A 21,722-nucleotide genomic window follows, 5' to 3' on the forward strand; every position below is an offset into this window, starting at 1 on the left:
CTTTTTTTCTACAACTTGCGATGCTTTGATCGCACGTGCAGTACAATGTAATGCCATAGCACTACATCCTACTGCGATCTGGCAGGCAGTCTATGAAGTCACTCTACGGCCATGGCTTGATAGGCAATCTGCCAAGACAGCCCTGGGGCCTTTCAGAAGGGCCCTGGCTGCCATGACACCCGCACGGCTCCCTGCGAACTCATGGCGGGGGAGCTTTACGGGACCCCTGAGCATCGTTCGGTGACTTTAAATGCTGCGGTCATAATTGACAGCAACATTCAAAGGGTTAATAGCTCCAATCAGCCGCGCAGCTTATCAGAGCTATTGCTGCCGGGTGTCAGCTGTAAGAAACAGCCGGCACCCATGTGGTATGAAGAGAAATCGCCCTGCAATCCCCATCTACACATACTGTGACGCTGCAGGTCATAAGTGTACGCCCTGTAGCATTAAGGGGTTAAGGGAGCAGAATCTTAATACCGTGTCTCTATAATGGACAGAAAACAATCAGTTTCCTCCTTACATATAGGGAAATCATAAAGCCCCGTAGCGAAACTCAGAGTGGGCCTTTGTCCCCCAGTGAGAGCTCTGCCGACTGTACACTTCTGTGCCTTTGTTAATGATGATGCATGCTGGGCTGGATCCAGCGCCCGGTGAGTACGGGCAGCTGCTGGGGCCCCCTGTGTCTAGGGGGGCCCACCTTCCACCAATTTCAGCACCAGTCTGCAGTAGTGAGTCACAAGACGTATAGTATAGAGAATAGAAAGGATGAGTTGACGGGGTGCAGAATTGTAGTTACACAGGTCGACGGGTCCTGCATGCCATGTGGAGAGCGGGGGAAGATGACTATAAAGTAATACGAAGTCCAATACTGAGAGGAAGGAGCTCATTCTACTTAATATACATGTGTAGGCACGAGCGGGGCTAATTGCTCTGTGATTGCCTCCTGCGAAGGGGACTAATTACTCTATGAGGGTGCTATTGGGGTATGTGCACACAGATGAAGTCGCCAAGGAAAATGGCGGTTTTCTGTCTGTTTTTGGCATGGAAGAACATGCAGAATTATGGGAATTTTGGTTGTTTCTGTAATCCAAACCACTCAAGGTCGTTGTATTTAGATTACCATTTTAGCCACAATTGGAGGCTGAGAGGAGAATATCCCTTTAATGAGATCTGCATCTTCCTTTATATCACTTGTCTTCCTTTGTGATTCCTGTCCGCATTGTTCTACTATTCCGATTAATTTGGAAATCTCTCTCATAACAGTTTGTTTTATCTGATACAGAATTCCAAGTCCCATGTGTAGACATAGGGCCGGGGTGCACAGCATGCGGCCCACAAGGTGCATCCCCAATCATCTGGACACACAAGCTCTAGGCATGGTTGCTCACACTGAAGAGGAGTGTGACTGTTCTCAGTGAGAGAAACCAGGCGATCTTGTAGAAATGATAGCTTTTACTGGCTAACAAAAATATATGATGTTACAGCAAGGTTAAAGGTCTTCTATCGATCCTTTATCAGGCTAAATGGAACTGGTTGGGAGCGGAAGCATATATAACATACAAATGCAGAGAGGACAGCCCTATTGATTGAAATACAAACGTTCACACAAAGAAATTTGAGACGGTTTTGCACTTAAAACAGACAAACAAACAGAGTGGAGACATAAATACTTAATCAGTCTACTGAGCTCAGGAATGTGACAGTTTTATGATGTCTTATCTCTCCTTCAACCTGCACATGAAATAGATACAGCACCACCTAATGGGTGGCAGCATTATTACAAGTCAAGTACCAAACCTTTTTTTGTTTTACTGAAAAGGAGCCGCACTTAGCAGGGACAGGCAATTACCAAGAGTACGCTGTGTAAGTATGGGTCTCGTATATAATAGGATAAGTACTAAGGGTGCCCTGTGTAGTCATGTCTGGTCCCTATATATTAGGGCAAGTACTAAGGGTGCCCTGTGTAGTCATGTCTGGCCTATATATTAGGACAAGTACTAAGGGTGTCCTCTGTAGTCATGTCTGGTCCATATATTAGGACAAGTACTAAGGGTGCCCTGTATAGTCATGTCTGGTCTATATATTAGGACAAGTACTAAGGGTGTCCTGTGTAGTCATGTCTGGTCTATATATTAGGACAAGTACTAAGGGTGTCCTGTGTAGTCATGTCTGGTCTATATATTAGGACAAGTACTAAGGGTGTCCTGTGTAGTCATGTCTGGCCTATATATTAGGACAAGTACTAAGGGTGCCCTGTGTAGTCATGTCTGGTCCCTATATATTAGGACAAGTACTAAGGGTGCCCTGTGTAGTCATGTCTGGGTCTATATATATTAGGACAAGTACTAAGGGTGTCCTGTGTAGTCATGTCTGGCCTATATATTAGGACAAGTACTAAGGGTGTCCTCTGTAGTCATGTCTGGTCTATATATTAGAACAAGTACTAAGGGTGCCCTGTGTAGTCATGTCTGGTCCCTATATATTAGGACAAGTACTAAGGGTGTCCTGTGTAGTCATGTCTGGTCCCTATATATTAGGACAAGTACTAAGGGTGCCCTGTGTAGTCATGTCTGGTCTATATATTAGGACAAGTACTAAGGGTGCCCTGTGTAGCCATGTCTGGTCCCTATATATTAGGACAAGTACTAAGGGTGCCCTGTGTAGTCATGTCTGGTCTATATATTAGGACAAGTACTAAGGGTGTCCTGTGTAGTCATGTCTGGTCTATATATTAGGACAAGTACTAAGGGTGTCCTGTGTAGTCATGTCTGGTCTATATATTAGGACAAGTACTAAGGGTGTCCTGTGTAGTCATGTCTGGCCTATATATTAGGACAAGTACTAAGGGTGCCCTGTGTAGTCATGTCTGGTCCCTATATATTAGGACAAGTACTAAGGGTGCCCTGTGTAGTCATGTCTGGGTCTATATATATTAGGACAAGTACTATAGGTGTCCTGTGTAGTCATGTCTGGCCTATATATTAGGACAAGTACTAAGGGTGTCCTCTGTAGTCATGTCTGGTCTATATATTAGAACAAGTACTAAGGGTGCCCTGTGTAGTCATGTCTGGTCCCTATATATTAGGACAAGTACTAAGGGTGTCCTGTGTAGTCATGTCTGGTCCCTATATATTAGGACAAGTACTAAGGGTGCCCTGTGTAGTCATGTCTGGTCTATATATTAGGACAAGTACTAAGGGTGCCCTGTGTAGCCATGTCTGGTCCCTATATATTAGGACAAGTACTAAGGGTGCCCTGTGTAGTCATGTCTGGTCTATATATTAGGACAAGTACTAAGGGTGTCCTGTGTAGTCATGTCTGGTCTATATATTAGGACAAGTACTAAGGGTGCCCTGTGTAGTCATGTCTGGTCTATATATTAGGACAGGTACTAAGGGTGTCCTGTGTAGCCATGTCTGGTCCCTATATATTAGGACAAGTACTAAGGGTGCCCTGTGTAGTCATGTCTGGGTCTATATATATTAGGACGTGTAGCCCTGTCTGGCCTATATATTAGGACAAGTACTAAGGGTGCCTTGTGTAGTCATGTCTGGTCCCTATATATTAGGACAAGTACTAAGGGTGCCCTGTGTAGTCATGTCTGGTCTATATATTAGGACAAGTACTAAGAGTGTCCTGTGTAGTCATGTCTGGTCTATATATTAGGACAAGTACTAAGGGTGCCCTGTGTAGTCATGTCTGGTCCCTATATATTAGGACAAGTACTAAGGGTGCCCTGTGTAGTCATGTCTGGTTTATATATTAAGACAAGTACTAAGGGTGTCCTGTGTAGTCATGTCTGTTCCCTATATATTAGGACAAGTACTAAGGGTGCCCTGTGTAGCCATGTCTGGTCTATATATTAGGACAAGTACTAAGTGTGTCCTGTGTAGTCATGTCTGGTCCCTATATATTGGGACAAGTACTAAGGGTGTCCTGTGTAGTCCTGTCTGGTCTATCTATTAGGACAAGTACTAAGGGTGTCCTGTGTAGTCATGTCTGGCCTATATATTAGGACAAGTACTAAGGGTGTCCTGTGTAGTCATGTCTGGTCTCCTATATATTAGGACAAGTACTAAGGGTGCCCTGTGTAGTCATGTCTGGTCCCCTATATATTAGGACAAGTACTAAGGGTGTCCTGTGTAGTCATGTCTGGTCCCTATATATTAGGACAAGTACTAAGGGTGCCCTGTGTAGTCATGTCTGGTCCCCTATATATTAGGACACGTACTAAGGGTGCTCTGTGTAGTCATGTCTGGTCCCCTATATATTAGGACAAGTACTAAGGGTGCCCTGTGTAGTCATGTCTGGTCCCTATATATTAGGACAAGTACTAAGGGTGCCCTGTGTAGTCATGTCTGGTCCCTATATATTAGGACAAGTACTAAGGGTGTCCTGTGCAGTCATGTCTGGTCTATATATTAGGACAAGTACTAAGGGTGCCCTGTGTAGTCATGTCTGGTCTATATATTAGGACAAGTACTAAGGGTGCCCTGTGTAGTCATGTCTGGTCTATATATTAGGACAAGTACTAAGGGTGCCCTGTGTAGTCATGTCTGGTCTCCTATATATTAGGACAAGTACTAAGGGTGTCCTGTGTAGTCATGTCTGGTCTATATATTAGGAAAAGTACTAAGGGTGTCCTGTGTAGTCATGTCTGGTCTCCTATATATTAGGACAAGTACTAGGGGTGTCCTGTGTAGTCATGTCTGGTCTATATATTAGGACAAGTACTAAAGGTGCCCTGTGTAGCCATGTCTGGTCCCTATATATTAGGACAAGTACTAAGGGTGCCCTGTGTAGTCATGTCTGGTCTCCTATATATTAGGACAAGTACTAAGGGTGCCCTGTGTAGTCATGTCTGGTCTATATATTAGGACAAGTACTAAGGGTGTCCTCTGTAGTCATGTCTGGTCTATATATTAGGACAAGTACTAAGGGTGCCCTGTGTAGTCATGTCTGGTCCCTATATATTAGGACAAGTACTAAGGGTGCCCTGTGTAGTCATGTCTGGGTCTATATATATTAGGACAAGTACTAAGGGTGTCCTGTGTAGTCATGTCTGGCCTATATATATTAGGACAAGTACTAAGGGTGTCCTGTGTAGTCATGTCTGGTCCCTATATATTAGGACAAGTACTATAGGTGTCCTGTGTAGTCATGTCTGGCCTATATATTAGGACAAGTACTAAGGGTGTCCTCTGTAGTCATGTCTGGTCTATATATTAGGACAAGTACTAAGGGTGCCCTGTGTAGTCATGTCTGGTCCCTATATATTAGGACAAGTACTAAGGGTGTCCTGTGTAGTCATGTCTGGTCCCTATATATTAGGACAAGTACTAAGGGTGCCCTGTGTAGTCATGTCTGGTCCCTATATATTAGGACAAGTACTAAGGGTGCCCTGTGTAGTCATGTCTGGTCCCTATATATTAGGACAAGTACTAAGGGTGTCCTGTGTAGTCATGTCTGGTCTATATATTAGGACAAGTACTAAGGGTGCCCTGTGTAGCCATGTCTGGTCCCTATAAATTAGGACAAGTACTAAGGGTGTCCTGTGTAGTCATGTCTGGTCTATATATTAGGACAAGTACTAAGGGTGTCCTGTGTAGTCATGTCTGGTCTATATATTAGGACAAGTACTAAGGGTGCCCGGTGTAGTCATGTCTGGTCTATATATTAGGACAGGTACTAAGGGTGTCCTGTGTAGCCATGTCTGGTCCCTATATATTAGGACAAGTACTAAGGGTGCCCTGTGTAGTCATGTCTGGTCCCTATATATTAGGACAAGTACTAAGGGTGCCCTGTGTAGTCATGTCTGGCCTATATATTAGGACAAGTACTAAGGGTGTCCTCTGTAGTCATGTCTGGTCTATATATTAGGACAAGTACTAAGGGTGCCCTGTGTAGTCATGTCTGGTCCCTATATATTAGGACAAGTACTAAGGGTGCCCTGTGTAGTCATGTCTGGGTCTATATATATTAGGACAAGTACTAAGGGTGTCCTGTGTAGTCATGTCTGGCCTATATATATTAGGACAAGTACTAAGGGTGTCCTGTGTAGTCATGTCTGGTCCCTATATATTAGGACAAGTACTATAGGTGTCCTGTGTAGTCATGTCTGGCCTATATATTAGGACAAGTACTAAGGGTGTCCTCTGTAGTCATGTCTGGTCTATATATTAGGACAAGTACTAAGGGTGCCCTGTGTAGTCATGTCTGGTCCCTATATATTAGGACAAGTACTAAGGGTGTCCTGTGTAGTCATGTCTGGTCCCTATATATTAGGACAAGTACTAAGGGTGCCCTGTGTAGTCATGTCTGGTCCCTATATATTAGGACAAGTACTAAGGGTGCCCTGTGTAGTCATGTCTGGTCCCTATATATTAGGACAAGTACTAAGGGTGTCCTGTGTAGTCATGTCTGGTCTATATATTAGGACAAGTACTAAGGGTGCCCTGTGTAGCCATGTCTGGTCCCTATAAATTAGGACAAGTACTAAGGGTGTCCTGTGTAGTCATGTCTGGTCTATATATTAGGACAAGTACTAAGGGTGTCCTGTGTAGTCATGTCTGGTCTATATATTAGGACAAGTACTAAGGGTGCCCGGTGTAGTCATGTCTGGTCTATATATTAGGACAGGTACTAAGGGTGTCCTGTGTAGCCATGTCTGGTCCCTATATATTAGGACAAGTACTAAGGGTGCCCTGTGTAGTCATGTCTGGGTCTATATATATTAGGACGTGTAGCCCTGTCTGGCCTATATATTAGGACAAGTACTAAGGGTGCCTTGTGTAGTCATGTCTGGTCCCTATATATTAGGACAAGTACTAAGGGTGCCCTGTGTAGTCATGTCTGGTCTATATATTAGGACAAGTACTAAGAGTGTCCTGTGTAGTCATGTCTGGTCTATATATTAGGACAAGTACTAAGGGTGCCCTGTGTAGTCATGTCTGGTCTATATATATTAGGACAAGTACTAAGGGTGCCCTGTGTAGTCATGTCTGGTCCCTATATATTAGGACAAGTACTAAGGGTGCCCTGTGTAGTCATGTCTGGTTTATATATTAAGACAAGTACTAAGGGTGTCCTGTGTAGTCATGTCTGTTCCCTATATATTAGGACAAGTACTAAGGGTGTTGTGTAGTCATGTCTGGTCCACTATATATTAGGACAAGTACTAAAGGTGCCCTGTGTAGTCATGTCTGGTCTATATATATTAGGACAAATACTAAGGGTGCCCTGTGTAGTCATGTCTGGTTTATATATTAAGACAAGTACTAAGGGTGTCCTGTGTAGTCATGTCTGGTCTATATATTAGGACAAGTACTAAGGGTGTCCTGTGTAGTCATGTCTGGTCCCTATATATTAGGACAAGTACTAAGGGTGCCCTGTGTAGCCATGTCTGGTCCCTATATATTGGGACAAGTACTAAGGGTGTCCTGTGTAGTCATGTCTGGTCTATATATTAGGACAAGTACTAAGGGTGCCCTGTGTAGTCATATCTGGTCCCCTATATATTAGTACAAGTACTAAGGGTGTCCTGTGTAGTCATGTCTGGTCTCCTATATATTAGGACAAGTACTAAGGGTGCCCTGTGTAGTCATGTCTGGTCCCCTATATATTAGGACAAGTACTAAGGGTGTCCTGTGTAGTCATGTCTGGTCCCTATATATTAGGACAAGTACTAAGGGTGTCCTGTGTAGTCATGTCTGGTCTATATATTAGGACAAGTACTAAGGGTGTCCTGTGTAGTCATGTCTGGTCTATATATTAATACAAGTACTAAGGGTGTCCTGTGTAGTCATATCTGGTCTATATATCAGGACAAGTACTAAGGGTGTCCTGTGTAGTCATGTCTGGTCTATATATTAGGACAAGTACTAAGGGTGCCCTGTGTAGCCATGTCTGGTCTATATATCAGGACAAGTACTAAGGGTGTCCTGTGTAGTCATATCTGGTCCCCTATATATTAAGACAAGCACTAAGGGTGTCCTGTGTAGTCCTGTCTGGTCCCTATATATTAGGACAAGTACTAAGGGTGCCCTGTGTAGTCATGTCTGGTCTATATATTAGGACAAGTACTAAGGGTGCCCTGAGTAGTCATGTCTGGTCTATATATTAGGACAAGTACTAAGGGTGTCCTGTGTAGTCATATCTGGTCTATATATCAGGACAAGTACTAAGGGTGCCCTGTGTAGTCATGTCTGGCCTATATATTAGGACAAGTACTAAGGGTGCCCTGTGTAGTCATGTCTGGTCCCCTATATATTAGGACAAGTACTAAGGGTGCCCTGTGTAGTCATGTCTGGTCCCTATATATTAGGACAAGTACTAAGGGTGCCCTGTGTAGTCATGTCTGGTCCCTATATATTAGGACAAGTACTAAGGGTGTCCTGTGTAGTCATGTCTGGTCTATATATTAGGACAAGTACTAAGGGTGCCCTGTGTAGTCATGTCTGGTCTATATATTAGGACAAGTACTAAGGGTGCCCTGTGTAGTCATGTCTGGTCCCTATATATTAGGACAAGTACTAAGGGTGCCCTGTGTAGTAATGTCTGGTCTATATATTAGGACAAGTACTAAGGGTGCCCTGTGTAGTCATGTCTGGTCCCTATATATTAGGACAAGTACTAAGGGTGTCCTGTGTAGTCATGTCTGGTCCCTATATATTAGGACAAGTACTAAGGGTGCCCTGTGTAGTCATGTCTGGTCCCTATATATTAGGACAAGTACTAAGGGTGTCCTGTGTAGTCATGTCTGGTCTATATATTAGGATAAGTGCTATGGGTGCACTGTGTAGTCATGTCTGGTCTATATATTAGGACAAGTACTAAGGGTGTCCTGTGTAGTCATATCTGGTCCCCTATATATTAAGACAAGCACTAAGGGTGTCCTGTGTAGTCCTGTCTGGTCCCTATATATTAGGACAAGTACTAAGGGTGCCCTGTGTAGTCGTGTCTGGTCTATATATTAGGACAAGTACTGAGGGTGTCCTGTGTAGTCATGTCTGGTCTCCTATATATTAGGACAAGTACTAAGGGTGCCCTGTGTAGTCATGTCTGGTCTGTATATCAGGACAAGTACTAAGGGTGTCCTGTGTAGTCATGTCTGGTCTATATATTAGGACAAGTACTAAGGGTGCACTGTGTAGTCATGTCTGGTCCCTATATATTAGGACAAGTACTAAGGGTGTCCTGTGTAGTCATGTCTGGTCCCTATATATTAGGACAAGTACTAAGGGTGCCCTGTGTAGTCATGTGTGGTCCCTATATATTAGGACAAGTACTAAGGGTGCCCTGTGTAGTCATGTCTGGTCCCTATATATTAGGACAAGTACTAAGGGTGCCCTGTGTAGTCATGTCTGGTCCCTATATATTAGGACAAGTACTAAGGGTGCCCTGTGTAGTCATGTCTGGTCCCTATATATTAGGACAAGTACTAAGGGTGCCCTGTGTAGTCATGTCTGGTCCCTATATATTAGGACAAGTACTAAGGGTGCCCTGTGTAGTCATGTCTGGTCTCCTATATATTAGGACAAGTACTAAGGGTGTCCTGTGTAGTCATGTCTGGTCTATATATTAATACAAGTACTAAGGGTGCCCTGTGTAGTCATGTCTGGTCTATATATTAATACAAGTACTAAGGGTGCCCTGTGTAGTCATATCTGGTCCCTATATATTAGGACAAGTACTAAGGGTGTCCTGTGTAGTCATGTCTGGTCTATATATTAGGACAAGTACTGAGGGTGTCCTGTGTAGTCATGTCTGGTCTATATATTAGGACAAGTACTAAGGGTGTCCTGTGTAGTCATGTCTGGTCTATATATTAGGACAAGTACTAAGGGTGTCCTGTGTAGTCATGTCTGGTCTATATATTAGGACAAGTACTAAGGGTGCCCTGTGTAGTCATGTCTGGTCCCTATATATTAGGACAAGTACTAAGGGTGCCCTGTGTAGTAATGTCTGGTCTATATATTAGGACAAGTACTAAGGGTGTCCTGTGTAGTCATGTCTGGTCTATATATTAGGACAAGTACTAAGGGTGCCCTGTGTAGTCATGTCTGGTCCCTATATATTAGGACAAGAACTAAGGGTGTCCTGTGTAGTCATGTCTGGTCCCTATATATTAGGACAAGTACTAAGGGTGCCCTGTGTAGTCATGTCTGGTCCCTATATATTAGGACAAGTACTAAGGGTGTCCTGTGTAGTCATGTCTGGTCTATATATTAGGACAAGTACTAAGGGTGCACTGTGTAGTCATGTCTGGTCTATATATTAGGACAAGTACTAAGGGTGTCCTGTGTAGTCATGTCTGGTCCCTATATATTAGGACAAGTACTAAGGGTGTCCTGTGTAGTCATGTCTGGTCTATATATTAGGACAAGTACTAAGGGTGCACTGTGTAGTCATGTCTGGTCCCTATATATTAGGACAAGTACTAAGGGTGTCCTGTGTAGTCATGTCTGGTCCCTATATATTAGGACAAGTACTAAGGGTGCCCTGTGTAGTCATGTCTGGTCCCTATATATTAGGACAAGTACTAAGGGTGCCCTGTGTAGTCGTGTCTGGTCCCTATATATTAGGACAAGTACTAAGGGTGCCCTGTGTAGTCATGTCTGGTCCCTATATATTAGGACAAGTACTAAGGGTGCCCTGTGTAGTCATGTCTGGTCCCTATATATTAGGACAAGTACTAAGGGTGCCCTGTGTAGTCATGTCTGGTCTCCTATATATTAGGACAAGTACTAAGGGTGTCCTGTGTAGTCATGTCTGGTCCCTATATATTAGGACAAGTACTAAGGGTGTCCTGTGTAGTCATGTCTGGTCCCTATATATTAGGACAAGTACTAAGGGTGTCCTGTGTAGTCATGTCTGGTCTATATATTAATACAAGTACTAAGGGTGCCCTGTGTAGTCATGTCTGGTCTATATATTAATACAAGTACTAAGGGTGCCCTGTGTAGTCATGTCTGGTCTATATATTAGGACAAGTACTAAGGGTGCCCTGTGTAGTCATGTCTGGTCCCTATATATTAGGACAAGTACTAAGGGTGCCCTGTGTAGTCATGTCTGGTCCCTATATATTAGGACAAGTACTAAGGGTGTGCTGTGTAGTCATGTCTGGTCTATATATTAGGACAAGTACTAAGGGTGCCCTGTGTAGTCATGTCTGGTCTATATATTAGGACAAGTACTAAGGGTGCCCTGTGTAGTCATGTCTGGTCCCTATATATTAGGACAAGTACTAAGGGTGCCCTGTGTAGTCATGTCTGGTCCCTATATATTAGGACAAGTACTAAGGGTGCCCTGTGTAGTCATGTCTGGTCCCTATATATTAGGACAAGTACTAAGGGTGCCCTGTGTAGTCATGTCTGGTCCCTATATATTGGGACAAGTACTAAGGGTGCCCTGTGTAGTCATGTCTGGTCCCTATATATTAGGACAAGTACTAAGGGTTCCCTGTGTAGTCATGTCTGGTCTCCTATATATTAGGACAAGTACTAAGGGTGTCCTGTGTAGTCATGTCTGGTCTATATATTAATACAAGTACTAAGGGTGCCCTGTGTAGTCATGTCTGGTCTATATATTAATACAAGTACTAAGGGTGCCCTGTGTAGTCATATCTGGTCCCTATATATTAGGACAAGTACTAAGGGTGTCCTGTGTAGTCATGTCTGGTCTATATATTAGGACAAGTACTGAGGGTGTCCTGTGTAGTCATGTCTGGTCTATATATTAGGACAAGTACTAAGGGTGTCCTGTGTAGTCATGTCTGGTCTATATATTAGGACAAGTACTAAGGGTGTCCTGTGTAGTCATGTCTGGTCTATATATTAGGACAAGTACTAAGGGTGCCCTGTGTAGTCATGTCTGGTCCCTATATATTAGGACAAGTACTAAGGGTGCCCTGTGTAGTAATGTCTGGTCTATATATTAGGACAAGTACTAAGGGTGTCCTGTGTAGTCATGTCTGGTCTATATATTAGGACAAGTACTAAGGGTGCCCTGTGTAGTCATATCTGGTCCCTATATATTAGGACAAGTACTAAGGGTGTCCTGTGTAGTCATGTCTGGTCTATATATTAGGACAAGTACTGAGGGTGTCCTGTGTAGTCATGTCTGGTCTATATATTAGGACAAGTACTAAGGGTGTCCTGTGTAGTCATGTCTGGTCTATATATTAGGACAAGTACTAAGGGTGTCCTGTGTAGTCATGTCTGGTCTATATATTAGGACAAGTACTAAGGGTGCCCTGTGTAGTCATGTCTGGTCCCTATATATTAGGACAAGAACTAAGGGTGTCCTGTGTAGTCATGTCTGGTCCCTATATATTAGGACAAGTACTAAGGGTGCCCTGTGTAGTCATGTCTGGTCCCTATATATTAGGACAAGTACTAAGGGTGTCCTGTGTAGTCATGTCTGGTCTATATATTAGGACAAGTACTAAGGGTGCACTGTGTAGTCATGTCTGGTCTATATATTAGGACAAGTACTAAGGGTGTCCTGTGTAGTCATGTCTGGTCCCTATATATTAGGACAAGTACTAAGGGTGTCCTGTGTAGTCATGTCTGGTCTATATATTAGGACAAGTACTAAGGGTGCACTGTGTAGTCATGTCTGGTCCCTATATATTAGGACAAGTACTAAGGGTGTCCTGTGTAGTCATGTCTGGTCCCTATATATTAGGACAAGTACTAAGGGTGTCCTGTGTAGTCATGTCTGGTCCCTATATATTAGGACAAGTACTAAGGGTGCCCTGTGTAGTCGTGTCTGGTCCCTATATATTAGGACAAGTACTAAGGGTGCCCTGTGTAGTCATGTCTGGTCCCTATATATTAGGACAAGTACTAAGGGTGCCCTGTGTAGTCATGTCTGGTCCCTATATATTAGGACAAGTACTAAGGGTGCCCTGTGTAGTCATGTCTGGTCTCCTATATATTAGGACAAGTACTAAGGGTGTCCTGTGTAGTCATGTCTGGTCCCTATATATTAGGACAAGTACTAAGGGTGTCCTGTGTAGTCATGTCTGGTCTATATATTAATACAAGTACTAAGGGTGCCCTGTGTAGTCATGTCTGGTCTATATATTAATACAAGTACTAAGGGTGCCCTGTGTAGTCATGTCTGGTCTATATATTAGGGCAAGTACTAAGGGTGCCCTGTGTAGTCATGTCTGGTCTATATATTAGGACAAGTACTAAGGGTGCCCTGTGTAGTCATGTCTGGTCTATATATTAGGACAAGTACTAAGGGTGTCCTGTGTAGTCATGTCTGGTCTATATATAAGGACAAGTACTAAGGGTGTCCTGTGTAGTCATGTCTGGTCTATATATTAGGACAAGTACTAAGGGTGCCCTGTGTAGTCATGTCTGGTCCCTATATATTAGGACAAGTACTAAGGGTGCCCTGTGTAGTCATGTCTGGTCCCTATATATTAGGACAAGTACTAAGGGTGTCCTGTGTAGTCATGTCTGGTCTATATATTAGGACAAGTACTAAGGGTGTCCTGTGTAGTCATGTCTGGTCTATATATTAGGACAAGTACTAAGGGTGTCCTGTGTAATCATGTCTGGTCTATGTATTAGGACAAGTACTAAGGGTGCCCTGTGTAGTCATGTCTGGCCCCCTATATATTAGGACAAGTACTAAGGGTGTCCTGTGTAGTCATGTCTGGTCCCTATATATTAGGACAAGTACTAAGGGTGCCCTGTGTAGTCATGTCTGGTCTGTATATTAGGACAAGTACTAAGGGTGTCCTGTGTAGTCATGTCTGGGTCTCCTATATATTAGGACAAGTACTAAGGGTGTCCTGTGTAGTCATGTCTGGTCCCTATATATTAGGACAAGTACTAAGGGTGCCCTGTGTAGTCATGTCTGGTCCCTATATATTAGGACAAGTACTAAGGGTGCCCTGTGTAGTCATGTCTGGTCTATATATTAGGACAAGTACTAAGGGTGTCCTGTGTAGTCATGTCTGGTCTATATATTAGGACAAGTACTAAGGGTGTCCTGTGTAGCCATGTCTGGGTCTATATATATTTGGACAAGTACTAAGGGTGTCCTGTGTAGTCATGTCTGGTCTATATATTAGGACAAGTACTAAGGGTGCCCTGTGTAGTCATGTCTGGTCTATATATTAGGACAAGTACTAAGGGTGTCCTGTGTAGTCATGTCTGGCCTATATATTAGGACAAGTACTAAGGGTGCCCTGTGTAGTCATGTCTGGTCTCCGATATATTAGGACAAGTACTAAGGGTGTCCTGTGTAGTCATGTCTGGTCCCTATATATTAGGACAAGTACTAAGGGTGTCCTGTGTAGTCATGTCTGGTCCCTATATATTAGGACAAGTACTAAGGGTGTCCTGTGTAGTCATGTCTGGTCCCCTTTATATTAGCAGAGTAAAGTCTCTTGACTTGTTTGGTCCCAGAAATGAAGATATGAGCTTGGAGCATTGTATAGACATGCAGCTCTCTCCATTGTAGGATAAAGGACGTATGAAATGCTGGGCCATTATACCGACATCCATCACCTACAATGGAGAGAGACACTCTGAAGTGCTGATTGGGGGAAGATGACCCCCATTATCCCAATAGGTTGGTACTTACTTCAACTCATTATGGCATATTCTTAGAATATTATATATATAAAGATAAAAGCCCTCACTGACTAACTGACGGATTCGCCACTAATTCTCTAATTTGCTGATGTCGTAAAAACGTGAAATTTGGCACGACTATTCTTTAGGTCCTAAATAGGAAAAGTTAAGGGGTCACAACTTGATTTTTCAATGCTAAGTGCAAAAGTGTTGGTGCCCCCGTGTAATGCACCTAATCTAATTCTCTAACTTCCCGGTGTCATACAAACATGAAATTTGGCACAACTATTCTTTAGGTCCTACATAGGAAAGTAAAGGGGTCACAACTCGAAAATTCACTGCTAAGTGTAAAAGTATTGGCACATCTATATAATGTACCTAATCTAATTCTCTAACTTCACGATGTCGTACAAACATGAAATTTGGCACAACCATTTTCTAGGTCCTAAATAGGAAAAGTAAAGGGGTCACATCTCAATTATTTAATGCTAACTGCAAAAGTAAGTGCACCCCTATGTAATGTAACTTCCCGGTGTCGTACAAGTGTGAAATTTGGCACGAGCATTCTTTAGGTCCTAAATAGGATAAGTAAGGCCCTAAATAGTAAAAGGGGTCACAACTCGATTATTCAATGCTCATTGCAAAAGTGCACCCCTATGTAATGTAACTTCCCACTGCTGTACAAGCGTGAAATTTGGCACGAGCATTCTTTAGGTCCTAAATAAGGAGAGTGGAAGGGGTGGCAAATTCTGCAGAGAGACACCGATACATGCAGCCTGAGGAGAATGTAATGCTCCTCTATATGTATACATATTTTATTCCTTGGTTCCTCTAAAGTAACCTTGACTTCATAAAATTTTCCATGCGAACAACCAGTTAACACCTGTATCAAATTAACTCGGGCAAAGTTGGGTATATCAGCTAGTATACCATAAATGTCTCTGATGGGAACACCTCTGTGGCCCTTGGAAGTGGCCCTCATATCAGAAAAATTTGTGCATGCCTGTCAGAGTAAAGGGATAGAATTCTGGCGGCTTGCAGCCACAGCTAGAGGGCGCTCTGTAGCTTACCGCATTTGATTTATACATGCAACTCAATAGTAAAACAGTTTGCAATAAGTCTCATGGTTTCTGTAATTTGGGTTGGAGTCAAGAAGAATTTTCTCCCCCAGCTTTAAGTCTTCACCGGGTATATGGAACTCTTAAAAACAGCTAAGCACAAATCTCTATAATCAGTTGTGTAAATAATAATGAATCCACTTAGACTGTTGGAACTAAAGATACCAGTGTTACACGGATTCCCTGTGAGCCTGGAGATGAAGTCATCCTTCCATGTTGTTCTTCCTATACAGGTGAACAGCTCCATGATTCTGAACATCATAACCTCCTTCATCAGCTGCATCGGGATGATACTGGCTGGCATAGACATCAGCATCCTTACTCATCGCTGCGGCTCTTTTCACTCTGATTCAGTTTGTAGAAGATTTGTAAGTATAATAATGAATATCATGATAAGAGGACTTCATGGAGTCCACTAGAGAAGACCCCGGAGCAGATATGTCTCCCCTCCTCTGGTTCTAGGGCCTGACCTCCTCTTGTATCTCCAACTCCTTTCCATTCATTTAAGAACAGTAAACATCTTGGAAAAAGGAGAAGGATCCCAAGGTGCTAATTGGTTGATAATCCCAAGTATCAGTGTTGGTTTGAAGATGGAGGTAGATTACTGAGGCTCATCTGCTACAAAGACAAAACCCTACTGATGGGCAAATAATGGAAGAATGCTGCTGCTACTTTTAGTCCCTGAAGCATCAAAGTACATAGATACTACAAGACCCCTAAAGGCATTCAAAACAGCGCCTTTCACTAGATCAAGTATAAAAGCCGGTACGATTAACAGCAACAGGAGTGTTTAACTGCATACAGCGTCCCCAAGAGGGAAAACTGGGAGCGGCACCCGAGCGGGACCACCGAATATCCACAAAATGCCTAATAGTTCAGCAAGCTCTATGGCGGGCCTTAACCCCTAATAACACCGGAGTCTTTCCCCCGTTTGCATAAATCCGTACATGAGGGTTGTCTTTTGCAGGGCAAGTTGTATGTTTCCAGGCTACTAATTAAGGTACCTCATAATCCACTGGAACGCTTTTAATAATGTCTAAGTGGAGTGAAATAAAAACGATAACCGGCAACTCGGGGGGGAGGGGTCTTGTTTCTATGGCATACACAATGCGGCCGAAATGATCTGATAACTGTCTTCTGCGGTCCCTGCGATTACACAGTCCCTCACTCACAGGGCTTTGCTGCAGGACTTGTGAAGTATGCTAATTCTCTCCTGACCACCATGACCTCTTGGCTTGCCGATATCTTTCTGTGAGGCTCGTTTGTTGTGGGACATTCTGTAGGTTCTCTTCTATCACCTTGGAGTTTGATCACCTTTATTAGATCTTTCCTTGGAGTCAGCGTGGCCACAAATGCTGCGGAGTTGTTTTTTGTGTTTACACCTACATCCCCCATGCCAGACGAATGTCTTACTTTGATAGAGCAGACTTATGCATGCAGGGATACCAAATTATAGTTTTATCATTATTAATATGGGAAAAGGGGTTTTCTTTAAACTTTTAATTTTATCTTTTTTCCAATGATTAAAAAAACCTTTACCTTTTTTTTGTCCCCAAAGGCGACAAACTTATATTATATTGTATGAATGCTCAAATAACCATAAGATCGCAGTATTACCACATTTTGACAGGCAGTCTATGAAGGCATACCGCAGGACCCCAGCCCAACGATCGGGGCATTAGCAGCGAGTCTCCAAAGTTATGCAATGCAATTAGGAAATTGTTGTAATACAAAAGCATCAGCTATTCCCAATACACTGAATCCCCCGGACAAACCAACGTGGCGGTCCCTTTGCGTATTGGCCTACTGGCCTACTTCCGTAGACACTGGTCACGGCAGGCTGTTCTTTTCTGGTTAGTGCGTGTAATTAAAATATTTCCTGATTAACAACATTCTGGGTAAATTTGTTGTCACTATTGTCCACTAATCTTCCTGGGAATCCAAAAACTTAACTTTCACATCTGCTCTTGAGAAGGCAACATACACTGAGCAATGGAAGGGGTGTTGGAAGTGCAAAGGTATAAATAATCAGGTGTCCAGTCATCCTCCATTACCTAATATAATTATAATATAGCCCTAGCTTGTCATGTGTTCATCCAAGCACACGGTGGCGGTATTTCGGTTATAAACTGACACAAAACACACTGACGGTATAAAAGATAACACTAGTAGACTTTTTAGCATTCCTGTCCGAAGAGACTAATCAGGAGACTAATTAATCAGTAATTGTCCATCACATTCTATCCAGCGTTTATACGGCCGTCGTGCGAATAGTAAACATACAGCATGTTAGTCCAAAAAGGACATCTAGTTCAGCCTGTTACCCCTCCCCTCCCCAATATTGATCCAGAGGAGGGCAAAAGCCCCAATGAGGTCCAAGACCATGTTACTCATGTAGGCCGGGTTCACACATCCAGAAACTCACAATATTTGTGCATTGCCAGACGCAGAAATCTCACAGGAATCTGAACCTCATTCTTTTGAATGGCGTCATATGCACGAGCGGAGCGGAGTTAGAATAAACTCGCTGCATGTCCGGTCTGTTCATGTTCCTCGGAATGCATCGCTTTCAGTAGGACAGTAAAACCACGCGGGGCGCGATGCAAGGTGTCCTATACAAAGCAATAGGAAACACTTGCTGATCTTACGGTGCGGCTGAAAGTCCTCCTGAGTCAGTAAGAATGCCTCCTGTGGTGCCCCACACAATAGTAGTACCTCCAGTATTCCTCCCTGTAGACACTACAGAGTAAGTGCTGTTTATAGTGACCATCACACAGTAAAAGTGCCATCACCTGACATTAATACCTTCCTCTACTTCCCACCCAGTAATAACCCCTTTTGTCTTCATCCACTTATCCCCCATTTGCTTCCAGCCATGTATAATGCCCATTTTTGTCCTAGTCCATTATAATGCATCCCCTTGCTCCCCTTTAAAAACTATATACCCTTTTGAGAGAGATATATATATATATATAATATGGTAACAAAGTCCTCCGGGGGGGGGGGGGGGCGGCAATAACACTCTGGACTAGAAAGTGCATATAACTTACTTTGGTTTTATTCTTTTAAAGTACACTCCAGGCAAAGCAACAGAAAAGTCCATTCAACGTAACAAGTGCAAAGATGCAGCACGCAGGGTGCTCAGAGGCTTTCTCAGGTCCAAGCTGTAATGTTGTATTTCCCCCTCAGGCTGTCAGGCACTGACTCCCTGGAGCTGCAGTCTTTTATGCCCAGTAATGAGGTCAGGGCCTACAGCTGAGCTTTCTGAGGACCAGGCTGAAGTTATGGACTGGACCGCCACCCTGTCCAGACTAAGAGCCTGGGAGGGAGATATACTCCATCCACAACTTCACCCTTTAACTGCCAACATATCCCCCCCCCCTCTTCTCCAGCGGAGGGCTGGGCCTTTGTGGTGGTCAGACAATGCACCCTAGACAGGACATCAGCATTACCTTGTGACTTGCCTGGTCTATACTCGAGGGTGAACTTGAAGTTCTGAAGTGAAAGAAGCCACCTGGTTACCCTCGCATTCTTTTCCTTATTTTGCTTCATCCAGGTCAGGGGGGCATGGTCTGACACCAACTTGAACTCTCTCCCCAAGAGATTGTACCTCAATGTTTCCAGAGCCCATTTTACTGCTAAACATTCACGTTCCGCAATAACATTGTTCTTCTCCGCAGGAGATAGCTTCCGGCTTTAATACAGTACTGGATGTTCTTCCCCATTTATGGACTGGGACAACACTGCACCCAACCCTACATTAGAAGCATCCATCTGCACAATAAACTCTTTCGAGAAGTCAGCCGTTATCAATACTGGCCGTTGGCAAAGGGACGACTTTAAACTTTGAAAGGCCTGCTCGGCCTTGGCTGTCCATGCCACCATTACCAACTTGTCCTTAATCCAATGGTAGGAGCAGCATCCAAGGTGTAACAAAGCAGTCCATATAATCAAGATAACTTCAATATCAAATGGAAATTTTCTTTATTCCATGTTTAAGACAGCGACGTTTCGACCCACCCTCTGGGACTTTCGTCAAGTCTGTAAGTGGTGCTGCAATAGAGGCAAAGTTAGGCACAAACCTATGGTAGTACCCAGTCATTCCTAAAAGGCTCTGACCTGTTATTTTGTTATCGGTCTAGGCCATGCCTGTATGGCCTCTACGATGTTGACCTGGGGTTTAATGACGCCATGGCCAATAACATAGCTAAGGTCCTTGGCTTCCTGCAGGGCTACTGCACATTTTCCAGGGTTTAAGGTTAAACGCGCCCATTTTATGGCATCCATGACCGCCTGTACCTTCCCAAGGTGACTCTCCCAATCGGTACTATAGACTACGACATCGTCTAGGTACGCAGCAGAATAGTTACGGCGAGACCTCAAAATCCAATCCACTAACCTTTGAAAGGTAGCAGGCGCGCCATGTAATCCAAACGGCATGTCTTTGTACTGAAACAAGCCCTCTGGGGTTGAGAAGGCCGTTTTCTCTTTGGCCTTGTCAGTCAGAGGTATTTGCCAGTACCCTTTAGTAAGGTCAAATGTGGTGATATATCTGCCCTTACCCAATCTCTCAATTAATTCATCCTCCCTGGGCATGGGATATGCATCAAATTTGGAGATTTCTTTTAACCTTCTGAAATCATTACAAAACCTCCAAGTCCCGTCTGGTTTGGGGACTAACACAATGGGGCTTGACCACTCGCTTTTTGATTGCTCTATCACCCCCAGTTCCAGCATGTGCTTAACCTCGGCAGAGACTGCTTCCCTACGGGCTTCTGGAATCTTGCATGGTTTTAGGTTTACCTTCATCCCGGGTTCAGTTATGATATCATGTGTTATGACGTGTGTACGACCGGGAGGTCAGAGAATTTGTCTCTGTTTCTCTGCAGGAACTCTTTTGCCTCCTGCCGTTGGCACACCCAGAGGGCCTCACCTACTCTAACATCGGGCAGGGAGGGCTGCGGCCCACCCCTCCTGATGCTTGGGATAGCCAGCGCTTCTCTGTCCTTCCAGAGTTTTATTAAATTAACATGGTACACCTGATACGGCTCCCTTTTCCCCGGCTGGTGCACTCTATAGTTTATGTCGCCTACCTTCTCAACGATTTTGTAGGGACCCTGCCATCTAGTGAGGAATTTACTCTCTACAGTAGGCACCAAGATGAGAACCCGGTCACCGGGACTAAAAGTTCTCACCCTGGCAGAATGATTCTACACTCTGCTTTGGGCCTCCTGTGCCCTCTGCAAGTGTTCCCTGACAATGAGCATTCCAGTATTAATGCGGTCCTGCATCTGAGCCACGTGCTCTATGACGCTCCTATAGGGAGTAGAGTCGGCCTCCCAGGTTTCTCTGGCTATATCCAACAACCCTCTGGGGTGCCGACCATATAGCAACTCAAATGGCGAGAAGGAGTCCCAATCCAAAGTTAGACAAAATGAAGAATTCTGCACTCCAAAATGCAATTCAAGAATTGTGAGTTCTACCGCGTTGACAATCCAAACAATGTGATGTTTCGGTCTGTACGGACGTCTATCAAACACTAGAAGCGAGAAGAGCAGAACCGAATATTAGAGTGTGAAATAAATGAAGACAATGCACAATATAATAATAGCTATTGAATATAATAGAGGCCACAATGTGGAAGACGAGGAGCAACGGGACAAAGTTGTCACAAAAATGATCCAGTAATATAAACAACCAGATGAGATCCTGTGATGTGTGTAAAGATACAACTGTTACGAAGTATCCCCATAGAACTGCGCAATGGGAGGAATGCCAAATACAGCAAAACCAGTGATCCACCAGGGGGTGAATATCAGAGCTCCAAGCCCTTGGCCAGCGGTGTCAGCGCTGATATCCTTCTATGCCGCCATTTATACATTCTAACAGCCCTGTGCCGCTGTGTGTTCTTTGTCTCTCTGCTTCCTAAAGCCCAGTGTTCTTGGGACTGTCACGTTCTGTATTCTTCATCCGACATGGTCCTGCCCCAGGAAGGCGTTGTGTATGA

At 43.8% G+C, this 21,722-nt stretch overlaps 1 protein-coding gene across 1 annotated transcript in view; it reads left to right on the forward strand.

The window, feature by feature from the left end:
- Positions 1-21,722, forward strand: part of LOC136587305 (membrane-spanning 4-domains subfamily A member 4A-like) — a 64,626-nt gene that overhangs the window by 38,261 nt on the left and 4,643 nt on the right. Inside the window, exon 5 of the mRNA XM_066585860.1 lies at positions 15,949-16,083. Within this exon, the coding sequence (XP_066441957.1) occupies positions 15,949-16,083 (135 nt within the window). The remainder of the gene's footprint in view (positions 1-15,948; positions 16,084-21,722) is intronic.

The sequence above is a fragment of the Eleutherodactylus coqui genome, chromosome 13 (genome assembly GCF_035609145.1).
Source record: "Eleutherodactylus coqui strain aEleCoq1 chromosome 13, aEleCoq1.hap1, whole genome shotgun sequence".
In the NCBI taxonomy this organism is placed as follows: domain Eukaryota; kingdom Metazoa; phylum Chordata; class Amphibia; order Anura; family Eleutherodactylidae; genus Eleutherodactylus; species Eleutherodactylus coqui.